We start from the raw sequence: 13,485 nt of genomic DNA on the forward strand, positions 1-13,485 counted from the left end.
TGCCACTTCTCCTGTCCTGTATACTGGGTGTAATCCTCAGTATCTGTATTATTCTGTATATATACACTGCACAGTACCACTCCTCCTGTCCTGTATACTGGGTGTAATCCTCAGTATCTGTATTATTCTGTATATATACACTGCACAGTAGCCACTTCTCCTGTCCTGTATACGGGTGTAATCCTCAGTATCTGTATTATTCTGTATATATACACTGCACAGTACCACTCCTCCTGTCCTGTATACTGGGTGTAGTCCTCGGTATCTGTATATATACGCTGCACAGTACCGCTTGTGCGGTGTAGTAACGGTTTCTCCTGTGACAGTTGCCCCATATGATTGCTGTTACACTTTGTTTTCCTTCTTGGTATTTCCACACACACGTAATTTCCTGTTGCGTTGCACAGTGCCCTCAGGAGCAGCACAGGAAGGGTCGGAATAGAAGTGTCTGGTAGTGATAGTGCAGTGTTGTCTGTGTGTCGTGCTTCGGCTGTTGGCACTGTGATATGTGAAGCTGACGTTTGTCTCTGATCTCAGATTATTATGGCCGGAGTCGCTGTTTTTCCTCCCGGACTGCAGGATCTGATCCTGGTGAGTGTGTGAAGAGATTGGGATAAAGACGGTGTAAGAGGTGAAGACGATGATGATGGTACTATCTGCGTTACACGTGTGAGAGGGGGTCATGGGTGTAGTGTGGAGGATACAGGTGTAGGAGGTGGTCATGGTTGTAGTGTGGGGGGATACAGGTGTAGGAGGAGGTGATGGTTGTAGTGTGGGGGATACAGGTGTAGGAGGTGGTCATGGGTGTAGTGTGGAGGATACAGGTGTAGGTGGAGGTCATGGTTGTAGTGTGGGGAATACAGGTGTAGGAGGAGGTCATGGTTGTAGTGTTGGGGATACAGGTGTAGGAGGTGGTCATGGGTGTAGTGTGGGGATACAGGTGTAGGAGGGAGGTGATGGTTGTAGTGTGGGGGATACAGGTGTAGGTGGAGGTCATGGGTGTAGTGTGGAGGATACAGGTGTAGGAGGAGGTCATGGTTGTAGTGTGGGGGATACAGGTGTAGGAGGAGGTCATGGTTGTAGTGTGGGGGATACAGATGTAGGAGGAGGTCATGGTTGTAGTGTGTGGGATACAGGTGTAGGAGGAGGTGATGGGTGTAGTGTGGGGGATACAGGTGTAGGAGGAGGTCATGGTTGTAGTGTGGGGGATACAGGTGTAGGAGGAGGTCATGGTTGTAGTGTTGGGAATACAGGTGTAGGAGGAGGTCATGGGTGTAGTGTGGAGGATACAGGTGTAGGAGGAGGTCATGGTTGTAGTGTGGAGGATACAGGTGTAGGTGGAGGTCATGGTTGTAGTGTGGAGGATACAGGTGTAGGAGGAGGTCATGGTTGTAGTGTGGAGGATACAGGTGTAGGTGGAGGTCATGGGTGTAGTGTGGGGGGATACAGGTGTAGGAGGAGGTCATGGGTGTAGTGTGGGGGATACAGGTGTAGGTGGAGGTCACGGTTGTAGTGTGGGGAATACAGGTGTAGGAGGAGGTCATGGGTGTAGTGTGGAGGATACAGGTGTAGGAGGAGGTCATGGTTGTAGTGTGGGGGATACAGGTGTAGGAGGAGGTCATGGTTGTAGTGTGGGGGATACAGGTGTAGGTGGAGGTCATAGTTGTAGTGTGGAGGATACAGGTATAGGAGGAGGTGATGGGTGTAGTGTGGGGGATACAGGTGTAGGTGGAGGTCATGGTTGTAGTGTGTGGGATACAGGTGTAGGAGGAGGTGATGGGTGTAGTGTGGGGGATACAGGTGTAGGTGGAGGTCATGGTTGTAGTGTGTGGGATACAGGTGTAGGAGGAGGTGATGGGTGTAGTGTGGGGGATACAGGTGTAGGAGGAGGTCATGGTTGTAGTGTGGGGGATACCGGTGTAGGAGGAGGTGATGGTTGTAGTGTGGGGGATACAGGTGTAGGAGGTGGTCATGGGTGTAGTGTGGGGATACAGGTGTAGGAGGAGGTGATGGTTGTAGTGTGGGGGATACAGGTGTAGGAGGAGGTCATGGTTGTAGTGTGTGGGATACAGGTGTAGGAGGAGGTGATGGGTGTAGTGTGGGGGATACAGGTGTAGGAGGAGGTCATGGTTGTAGTGTGGGGGATACAGGTGTAGGAGGAGGTCATGGTTGTAGTGTTGGGAATACAGGTGTAGGAGGAGGTCATGGGTGTAGTGTGGAGGATACAGGTGTAGGAGGAGGTCATGGTTGTAGTGTGGGGGATACAGGTGTAGGAGGAGGTCATGGTTGTAGTGTGGAGGATACAGGTGTAGGTGGAGGTCATGGTTGTAGTGTGGAGGATACAGGTGTAGGAGGAGGTCATGGTTGTAGTGTGGAGGATACAGGTGTAGGTGGAGGTCATGGGTGTAGTGTGGGGGATACAGGTGTAGGAGGAGGTCATGGGTGTAGTGTGGGGGATACAGGTGTAGGTGGAGGTCATGGTTGTAGTGTGGGGAATACAGGTGTAGGAGGAGGTCATGGGTGTAGTGTGGGGGATACAAGTGTAGGTGGAGGTCATGGTTGTAGTGTGGGGAATACAGGTGTAGGAGGAGGTCATGGGTGTAGTGTGGAGGATACAGGTGTAGGAGGAGGTCATGGTTGTAGTGTGGGGGATACAGGTGTAGGAGGAGGTCATGGTTGTAGTGTGGGGGATACAGGTGTAGGTGGAGGTCATAGTTGTAGTGTGGAGGATACAGGTATAGGAGGAGGTGATGGGTGTAGTGTGGGGGATACAGGTGTAGGTGGAGGTCATGGTTGTAGTGTGTGGGATACAGGTGTAGGAGGAGGTGATGGGTGTAGTGTGGGGGATACAGGTGTAGGAGGAGGTCATGGTTGTATTGTGGGGGATACCGGTGTAGGAGGAGGTCATGGTTGTAGTGTGGGGAATACAGGTGTAGGATGAGGTCATGGGTGTAGTGTGGAGGATACAGGTGTAGGAGGAGGTCATGGTTGTAGTGTGGGGGATACAGGTGTAGGAGGAGGCCATGGTTGTAGTGTGGGGGATACAGGTGTAGGAGGAGGTCATGGTTGTAGTGTGGAGGATATAGGTGTAGGAGGTGGTCATTGTTGTAGTGTGGAGGATACAGGTGTAGGAGAAGGTGATGGTTGTAGTGTGGGGGATACAGGTGTAGGAGGTGGTCATGGTTGTAGTGTGGAGGATACAGATGTAGGAGAAGGTGATGGTTGTAGTGTTGGGGATACAGGTGTGGGAGGAGGTCATGGTTGTAGTGTGGGGGATACAGGTGTGGGAGGAGGTCATGGTTGTAGTGTGGGGGATACAGGTGTAGGAGGAGGTCATGGTTATAGTGTGGGGGATACAGGTGTAGGAGGTGGTCATGGTTGTAGTGTGGGGGATACAGGTGTAGGAGGAAGTCATGGTTGTAGTGTGGAGGATACAGGTGTAGGAGGTGGTCATGGTTGTAGTGTGGAGGATACAGGTGTAGGAGAAGGTGATGGTTGTAGTGTTGGGGATACAGGTGTAGGAGGAGGTCATGGTTGTAGTGTGGGGGATACAGGTGTAGGAGGTGGTCATGGTTGTAGTGTGGAGGATACAGGTGTAGGAGGAGGTCATGGTTATAGTGTGGGGGATACAGGTGTAGGAGGAGGTCATGGTTGTAGTGTGGAGGATACAGGTATAGGAGGAGGTCATGGTTGTAGTGGGGGGGATACAGGTGTCGGAGGTCATTGTTGTACTGTAGGGGATACAGGTGTAGGAGGTGGTTATGGGTGTAGTGTGGGGGATACAGGTGTAGGAGGAGGTGATGGTTGTAGTTTGGGGGATACAGGTGTAGGAGAAGGTGATGGTTGTAGTGTGGGGGATACAGGTGTAGGAGGTTGTAGTGTGGGGGATACAGGTGTAGGAGGAGGTCATGGTTGTAGTGTGGAGGATACAGGTGTAGGAGGTGGTCATGGTTGTAGTGTGGGGGATACAGGTGTAGGAGGAGGTCATGGTTGTAGTGTGGGGGATACAGGTGTAGGTGGAGGTCATAGTTGTAGTGTGGAGGATACAGGTATAGGAGGAGGTGATGGGTGTAGTGTGGGGGATACAGGTGTAGGTGGAGGTCATGGTTGTAGTGTGTGGGATACAGGTGTAGGAGGAGGTGATGGGTGTAGTGTGGGGGATACAGGTGTAGGTGGAGGTCATGGTTGTAGTGTGTGGGATACAGGTGTAGGAGGAGGTGATGGGTGTAGTGTGGGGGATACAGGTGTAGGAGGAGGTCATGGTTGTAGTGTGGGGGATACCGGTGTAGGAGGAGGTGATGGTTGTAGTGTGGGGGATACAGGTGTAGGAGGTGGTCATGGGTGTAGTGTGGGGATACAGGTGTAGGAGGAGGTGATGGTTGTAGTGTGGGGGATACAGGTGTAGGAGGAGGTCATGGTTGTAGTGTGTGGGATACAGGTGTAGGAGGAGGTGATGGGTGTAGTGTGGGGGATACAGGTGTAGGAGGAGGTCATGGTTGTAGTGTGGGGGATACAGGTGTAGGAGGAGGTCATGGTTGTAGTGTTGGGAATACAGGTGTAGGAGGAGGTCATGGGTGTAGTGTGGAGGATACAGGTGTAGGAGGAGGTCATGGTTGTAGTGTGGGGGATACAGGTGTAGGAGGAGGTCATGGTTGTAGTGTGGAGGATACAGGTGTAGGTGGAGGTCATGGTTGTAGTGTGGAGGATACAGGTGTAGGAGGAGGTCATGGTTGTAGTGTGGAGGATACAGGTATAGGAGGAGGTGATGGGTGTAGTGTGGGGGATACAGGTGTAGGTGGAGGTCATGGTTGTAGTGTGGGGGATACAAGTGTAGGTGGAGGTCATGGTTGTAGTGTGGGGAATACAGGTGTAGGAGGAGGTCATGGGTGTAGTGTGGAGGATACAGGTGTAGGAGGAGGTCATGGTTGTAGTGTGGGGGATACAGGTGTAGGAGGAGGTCATGGTTGTAGTGTGGGGGATACAGGTGTAGGTGGAGGTCATAGTTGTAGTGTGGAGGATACAGGTATAGGAGGAGGTGATGGGTGTAGTGTGGGGGATACAGGTGTAGGTGGAGGTCATGGTTGTAGTGTGTGGGATACAGGTGTAGGAGGAGGTGATGGGTGTAGTGTGGGGGATACAGGTGTAGGAGGAGGTCATGGTTGTATTGTGGGGGATACCGGTGTAGGAGGAGGTCATGGTTGTAGTGTGGGGAATACAGGTGTAGGATGAGGTCATGGGTGTAGTGTGGAGGATACAGGTGTAGGAGGAGGTCATGGTTGTAGTGTGGGGGATACAGGTGTAGGAGGAGGCCATGGTTGTAGTGTGGGGGATACAGGTGTAGGAGGAGGTCATGGTTGTAGTGTGGAGGATATAGGTGTAGGAGGTGGTCATTGTTGTAGTGTGGAGGATACAGGTGTAGGAGAAGGTGATGGTTGTAGTGTGGGGGATACAGGTGTAGGAGGAAGTCATGGTTGTAGTGTGGAGGATACAAGTGTAGGAGGTGGTCATGGTTGTAGTGTGGAGGATACAGATGTAGGAGAAGGTGATGGTTGTAGTGTTGGGGATACAGGTGTGGGAGGAGGTCATGGTTGTAGTGTGGGGGATACAGGTGTGGGAGGAGGTCATGGTTGTAGTGTGGGGGATACAGGTGTAGGAGGAGGTCATGGTTATAGTGTGGGGGATACAGGTGTAGGAGGTGGTCATGGTTGTAGTGTGGGGGATACAGGTGTAGGAGGAAGTCATGGTTGTAGTGTGGAGGATACAGGTGTAGGAGGTGGTCATGGTTGTAGTGTGGAGGATACAGGTGTAGGAGAAGGTGATGGTTGTAGTGTTGGGGATACAGGTGTAGGAGGAGGTCATGGTTGTAGTGTGGGGGATACAGGTGTAGGAGGTGGTCATGGTTGTAGTGTGGAGGATACAGGTGTAGGAGGAGGTCATGGTTATAGTGTGGGGGATACAGGTGTAGGAGGAGGTCATGGTTGTAGTGTGGAGGATACAGGTATAGGAGGAGGTCATGGTTGTAGTGGGGGGGATACAGGTGTCGGAGGTCATTGTTGTACTGTAGGGGATACAGGTGTAGGAGGTGGTTATGGGTGTAGTGTGGGGGATACAGGTGTAGGAGGAGGTGATGGTTGTAGTTTGGGGGATACAGGTGTAGGAGAAGGTGATGGTTGTAGTGTGGGGGATACAGGTGTAGGAGGTTGTAGTGTGGGGGATACAGGTGTAGGAGGAGGTCATGGTTGTAGTGTGGAGGATACAGGTGTAGGAGGTGGTCATGGTTGTAGTGTGGAGGATACAGGTGTAGGAGGAGGTCATGGTTGTAGTGGGGGGGATACAGGTGTCGGAGGTGGTCATGGTTGTAGTGGGGGGGATACATGTGTCGGAGGTGGTCATGGTTGTAGTGTGGGGGATACAGGTGTAGGAGGTGGTTATGGGTGTAGTGTGGGGGATACAGGTGTAGGAGGAGGTGATGGTTGTAGTGTGGGGGATACAGGTGTAGGAGGTTGTAGTGTGGGGGATACAGGTGTAGGAGGAGGTCATGGTTGTAGTGTGGAGGATATAAGTGTAGGAGGAGGTCATGGTTGTAGTGTGGAGGATACAGGTGTAGGAGGAAGTCATGGTTGTAGTGTGGAGGATACAGGTGTAGGAGGAAGTCATGGTTGTAGTGTGGGGGATACTGGTGTAGGAGGTGGTCATGGTTGTAGTGTGGGAGTATACAGGTGTAGGAGGTGATGGTTGTAGTGTGGGGGATACAGGTGTAGGAGGAGGTCATGGGTGTAGTGTGGGGGATACAGGTGTAGGAGGAGGCCATGGTTGTAGTGTGGGGGATACAGGTGTAGGAGGTGGTCATGGTTGTAGTGTGGGGGATACAGGTGTAGGAGGTGGTCATGGTTGTAGTGTGGGGGATACAGGTGTAGGAGGTGGTCATGGTTGTAGTGTGGGGGATACAGGTGTAGGAGGAGGTCATGGTTGTAGTGTGGGGGATACAGGTGTAGGAGGAGGTCATGGTTGTAGTGTGGAGGATACAGGTGTAGGAGGTGGTCATGGTTGTAGTGTGGGGGATACAGGTGTAGGAGGTGGTTATGGTTGTAGTGTGGAGGATACAGGTGTAGGAGGAGGTCATGGTTGTAGTGTGGAGGATACAGGTGTAGGAGGTGGTCATGGTTGTAGTGTGGGGGATACAGGTGTAGGAGGAGGTCATGGTTGTAGTGTGGAGGATACTGGTGTAGGAGGAGGTGATGGTTGTAGTGTGGAGGATATAGGTGTAGGAGTGGGGGATACAGGTATAGGAGGAAGTCATGGTTGTAGTTTGGAGGATACAGGTGTAGGAGGAGGTCATGTTATAGTGTGGGGGATACAGGTGTAGGAGGAGGTGATGGTTGTAGTGTGGAGGATATAGGTGTAGGAGGAGGTCATGTTATAGTGTGGGGGATACAGGTGTAGGAGGAGGTGATGGTTGTAGTGTGGGGGATACAGGTATAGGAGGAAGTCATGTTTGTAGTGTGGGGGATACAGGTGTAGGAGGTGGTCATGGTTGTAGTGTGGGGGATACAGGTGTAGGAGGAAGTCATGGTTGTAGTGTGGAGGATACAGGTGTAGGAGGAGGTCATGTTATAGTGTGGGGGATACAGGTGTAGGAGGAGGTCATGGTTGTAGTGTGGGGATACAGGTGTAGGAGGTGGTCATGGTTGTAGTGTGGAGGATACAGGTGTAGGAGGAGGTCATGTTATAGTGTGGGGGATACAGGTGTAGGAGGAAGTCATGGTTGTAGTGTGGAGGATACAGGTGTAGGAGGAGGTCATGTTATAGTGTGGGGGATACAGGTGTAGGAGGAGGTGATGGTTGTAGTGTGGGGATACAGGTATAGGAGGAAGTCATGTTTGTAGTGTGGGGGATTGTGACGGGAGTGTACAACAGAGCAAAGGATGGACGAGGCCGAGGGACGATCCAACAGGTTTATTCACAAGAACACTGGAACAGCACACGATAAGTCCACGTAAAACAGATTCGGGGGCCCTTCCCGACAATCCTCGGACCGGATTACAAAGCAATCGTCCTTACAGTAGCCCAAAGAGTTCCACACAATCCCACGGGCCACTGATCTCCAGTCTGTAACTGTCCATACACCGGCTCTAGGATCCAGCCTCAGCTATTCCCTCCCAGAGGATCAATCTTCCTTCTTCAAGTTTCACACAGACTGACTGAATCTCCCAGGTAAGCAGAGTTTACACTAGTTGGACTCTAGGCCCACCTCCCCCTACTCCCAGGGATGGAAGTGCCTCAAGAGGATATAACCTTGCATTTTAGAGGGTGATTACCTACAACAATAGAAATGTACACAGAAGTAGTTCAAATAAGACAATGAACCCAGCTTGAAATAGGAATCTGTACAGCATATACAGTGAGAGGGTAAATTACATCTTCACAATCCCTCCCCCTCCCAACTTGTGTACGTACTAGGGACCTCTACAGGTCACTGGTTAAGTACACACTGGCAGAGCGTTACTTACATGTGGCTTCATGCAGCCACGAATTGGCATCGTAGCTCTCCCACATCATTGCCCAGGAGAACAGCTGCAGGCAGACCATCCATCACCCCAACCACACATCGCCTGACCCCAAAACCAAAGTTCAGATCCACAGTGGCTGTGGGAATAGTCCTCCATTGTCCACCAGCCAGTTCAATAACAATCCCAGGTCCTCTATGGATTGCCTCAGGCCGAACCACTCGGGGATCAGCCAGTGTGAGGAAAGCACCCGAGTCACAAAATCCAACAAGTCTCTGTCCATCCAGCACAACCTTCTGCAAGTGCTTACCTTGATGAGCAGAAGTCGTCATAACTGCGGGTCGCACCCAGTAAACTCCTGGTGGTGCAACATGGGGGGCTGAGTCACTAGGCCAGTCCTCACATAACGGTGCCACATCTTCCTCCATGGCACTGGGCTGTAAATAATTAACAATCCGATTGGGTGCAGGATCAGTCCTCATTTGAACAGCTGGGCAGGAGACTTGCCGATGCCCTGGTTGTCCACATTGATAGCATCTGAGCTGGGTCTCCCTCCATCCAAGGCGTCCTCTTGGGTAAGGGGTAGGGGAACTTGGAGGCCGGCTCCCACCTGAAGGTGCTGTAGGGGTTTGAGGATGATTCCTCCATGGCCTGGCTGGGCATGAGGCCTGCAAATGCCCGGGATGCCTACAAACATAACACCTGCGCTCTGTTACTTCCTCTCCCCGGCGTATTCCAGAAAGTGCAGTAGAAGCAACTGGAGGCACATTAACACGGGTATCAACATGTGGTGGCTTAGAGGAACGGGGAACAATGGGGACAGAATAACTGGGGGCATCCGGTGTTGTGGAGCTGTTAGGCGTCTCTCCATCCTCCAACAGAACCCTCCACTGAGGCTTGATGGTGAGAGCCTCATCAGCGAGAGCAGCAGCTTCCTCCACTGTCGCTGGTTTTCTCTCACGCACCCATTCCCGGATCTCAGCGGGGCACTGGGCAAAGAATTGTTCTTTTAGGATGACCTGCAGGAAGGTCTCCCAAGATAAGGCCTCCTCTGCCTCCAGCCAGCGATTACATATTTGTTTGAGTCTATGAGCATATATCTTAAAAGACACTTCCCCATCACAGGCTAAAGCACGGAACTGAGTCCTGTAAGTGTCTGGGGTCACAGCATAATGTTCTAGAATAGTCTGTTTAATATCCGCATACTCACAGTTCCACCGAGGGTCCATAGCTCTATAGGCTTCAGCAGCTCCCCCCTCTAGGAGCCCAACCAGATGCCGGACACGCTCCCTGTCCGGGACTTCCATTAATCGACACTGATGCTCAAAGTCCTGGAAGAAGCCCTCAATGTCGCCTGCAGCCTCATTAAACGGCTTAAAGTCTTTGCGGGACACCCTGGGAAGTTCCCTCATGATGGGTGCTGGGGTTACAGTCTGTCTGGAACCTCTCGCGGCTTCCACAGCGAGCTCCTTATCCAGCAGTGCCATCTCCTCCATCCTGCGCTCCTTCTCTTTAGCTCCACGCATGGCCTCCCTCTTATCTTCTATGGTGGCCTCATCTCCAAGCAGTGCCATCTCCTCCTTGTACCACACAACCCATTGACTTTTTTGGGTATTCACCTCCGGCTGCCGTCTTTCTTCCGTTTGCTGTGAGGATCCTTCCTCCACGTCATTTTGCGAACAGACTCCTTCTAGCGCCTCAATCAGCTGCTCCTTGGAGAGTCCTTTGAAACGAACTCCTACTTCACGGGCCTTTGATTGCAGGCTCCCCAAAGTCCAGGTCTTGTACTCTGCAGTGCTGGTTCCTGATGTTGAGCCATTGTCCTCCATTCCTTCTGCTCTGATCCCAGCGCTGCCAACCAGTTTGTGACGGGAGTGTACAACAGAGCAAAGGATGGACGAGGCCGAGGGACGATCCAACAGGTTTATTCACAAGAACACTGGAACAGCACACGATAAGTCCACGTAAAACAGATTCGGGGGCCCTTCCCGACAATCCTCGGACCGGATAACAAAGTAATCGTCCTTACAGTAGCCCAAAGAGTTCCACACAATCCCACGGGCCACTGATCTCCAGTCTGTAACTGTCCATACACCGGCTCTAGGATCCAGCCTCAGCTATTCCCTCCCAGAGGATCAATCTTCCTTCTTCAAGTTTCAGCTCACTCTGCCTGAATCTCCCAGGTAAGCAGAGTTTACACTAGTTGGACTCTAGGCCCACCTCCCCCTACTCCCAGGGATGGAAGTGCCTCAAGAGGATATAACCTTGCATTTTAGGGGGTGATTACCTACAACAATAGAAATATACACAGAAGTAGTTCAAATAAGACAATGAACCCAGCTTGAAATAGGAATCTGTACAGCATATACAGTGAGAGGGTAAATTACATCTTCACAGGGATACAGGTGTAGGAGGTGGTCATGGTTGTAGTGTGGGGGATACAGGTGTAGGAGGAAGTCATGGTTATAGTGTGGAGGATACAGGTGTAGGAGGAGGTGATGGTTGTAGTGTGGAGGATATAGGTGTAGGAGTGGGGGATACAGGTGTAGGTGTAGGAGGTCATGTTATAGTGTGGGGGATACAGGTGTAGGAGGAGGTCATGGTTGTAGTGTGGGGGATACAGGTGTAGGAGGAGGTCATGGTTGTAGTGTGGGGGATACAGGTGTAGGAGGAGGTGATGGTTGTAGTGTGGGGGATACAGGTATAGGAGGAAGTCATGTTTGTAGTGTGGGGGATACAGGTGTAGGAGGAGGTCATGGTTGTAGTGTGGGGGATACAGGTGTAGGAGGAGGTCATGGTTGTAGTGTGGGGGATACAGGTGTAGGAGGTGGTCATGTTTGTAGTGTGGGGGATACAGGTGTAGGAGGTGGTCATGGTTGTAGTGTGGAGGATACAGGTGTAGGAGGAGGTGATGGTTGTAGTATGGAGGATATAGGTGTAGGAGTGGGGGATACAGGTGTAGGAGGTGGTCATGGGTGTAGTGTGGAGGATACAGGTGTAGGAGGAGGTCATGGTTGTAGTGTGGAGGATACAGGTGTAGAAGGAGGTCATGGTTGTAGTGTGGAGGATACAGGTGTAGAAGGAGGTCATGGTTGTAGTTGGGGAGATACACGTGTGGGAGGAGGTCATGGTTGTAGTGTGGGGGATACAGGTGTAGGAGGAGGTCATGGTTGTAGTGTAAGGAATACAGGTGTATGAGGATGTCATGAGTGTAGTATGGGGGATACAGGTGTAGGAGGAGGCCATGGGTGTAGTGTGGGCGATACAGGTGTAGGAGGAGGTTGTGGGGGATACAGGTGTAGGAGGAGGCCATGGTTGTAGTGTGGGGGATACAGGTGTAGGAGGAGGCCATTGTTGTAGTGTGGGGGATACAGGTGTAGGAGGAGGTCATGGTTGTAGTGTGGGGGATACAGGTGTAGGAGGTGGTCATGGGTGTAGTGTGGGGATACAGGTGTAGGAGGTGGTCATGGTTGTAGTGTGGGGGATACAGGTGTAGGAGGTGGTCATGGTTGTAGTGTGGGGGATACAGATGTAGGAGGTGGTCATGGTTGTAGTGTGGGGGATACAGGTGTAGGAGGTGGTCATGTTTGTAGTGTGGGGGATACAGGTGTAGGAGGTGGTCATGGTTGTAGTGTGGGGGATACAGGTGTAGGAGGTGGTCATGGTTGTAGTGTGGGGGATACAGATGTAGGAGGTGGTCATGGTTGTAGTGTGGGGGATACAGGTGTAGGAGGTGGTCATGGTTGTAGTGTGGGGGATACAGGTGTAGGAGGTGGTCATGGTTGTAGTGTGGGGGATACAGGTGTAGGAGGTGGTCATGGTTGTAGTGTGGGGGATACAGATGTAGGAGGTGGTCATGGTTGTAGTGTGGGGGATACAGGTGTAGGAGGTGGTCATGGTTGTAGTGTGGGGGATACAGGTGTAGGAGGTGGTCATGGTTGTAGTGTGGGGGATACAGGTGTAGGAGGTGGTCATGGTTGTAGTGTGGGGGATACAGATGTAGGAGGTGGTCATGGTTGTAGTGTGGGGGATACAGATGTAGGAGGTGGTCATGGTTGTAGTGTGGGGGATACAGGTGTAGGAGGAGGTCATGGTTGTAGTGTGGGGGATACAGGTGTAGGAGGAGGTCATGGTTGTAGTGTAAGGAATACAGGTGTATGAGGATGTCATGAGTGTAGTATGGGGGATACAGGTGTAGGAGGAGGCCATGGGTGTAGTGTGGGCGATACAGGTGTAGGAGGAGGTTGTTGGGGATACAGGTGTAGGAGGAGGCCATGGTTGTAGTGTGGGGGATACAGGTGTAGGAGGAGGCCATGTTTGTAGTATGGGGGATACAGGTGTAGGAGGAGGCCATGGTTGTAGTGTGGGGGATACAGGTGTAGGAGGAGGTCATGGTTGTAGTGTGGGGGATACAGGTGTAGGAGGAGGTCATGGTTGTAGTGTGGGGGATACAGGTATAGGAGGAGGTGATGGGTGTAGTGTGGAGGATACAGGTATAGGAGGAGGTCATGGTTGTAGTGTGGGGGATACAGGTATAGGAGGTGGTCATGGTTGTAGTGTGGATGATACAGGTGTAGAAGGAGGTCATGGTTGTAGTGTGGGGGATACAGGTGTAGGAGGAGGTGATGGGTGTAGTGTGGGGGATACAGGTGTAGGAGGAGGTCATGGTTGTAGTGTGGAGGATACAGGTGTAGAAGGAGGTCATGGTTGTAGTGTGGAGGATACAGGTGTAGAAGGAGGTCATGGTTGTAGTGTGGAGGATACAGGTGTAGAAGGAGGTCATGGTTGTAGTTGGGGAGATACACGTGTGGGAGGAGGTCATGGTTGTAGTGTGGGGGATACAGGTGTAGGAGGAGGTCATGGTTGTAGTGTGGGGGATACAGGTATAGGAGGAGGTCATGGTTGTAGTGTGGAGGATACAGGTGTAGAAGGAGGTCATGGTTGTAGAGTGGAGGATACAGGTGTAGAAGGAGGTCAT

The 13,485-nt window shown here is 51.8% G+C and overlaps 1 protein-coding gene across 1 annotated transcript in view; it reads left to right on the plus strand.

Moving 5' to 3' along the window:
• Positions 1-404: 404 nt before the first annotated feature.
• LOC142302202 (phospholipid scramblase 2-like) overlaps positions 405-13,485 on the plus strand; it is a 37,148-nt gene continuing 24,067 nt past the window's right edge. The window contains exons 1-2 of the mRNA XM_075343294.1: positions 405-451; positions 538-591. Coding sequence (XP_075199409.1) covers positions 544-591 — 48 coding nt within the window. The 5' untranslated portion in view covers positions 405-451; positions 538-543. The remainder of the gene's footprint in view (positions 452-537; positions 592-13,485) is intronic.

The sequence above is a fragment of the Anomaloglossus baeobatrachus genome, chromosome 4 (assembly GCF_048569485.1).
Source record: "Anomaloglossus baeobatrachus isolate aAnoBae1 chromosome 4, aAnoBae1.hap1, whole genome shotgun sequence".
NCBI lineage: Eukaryota > Metazoa > Chordata > Amphibia > Anura > Aromobatidae > Anomaloglossus > Anomaloglossus baeobatrachus.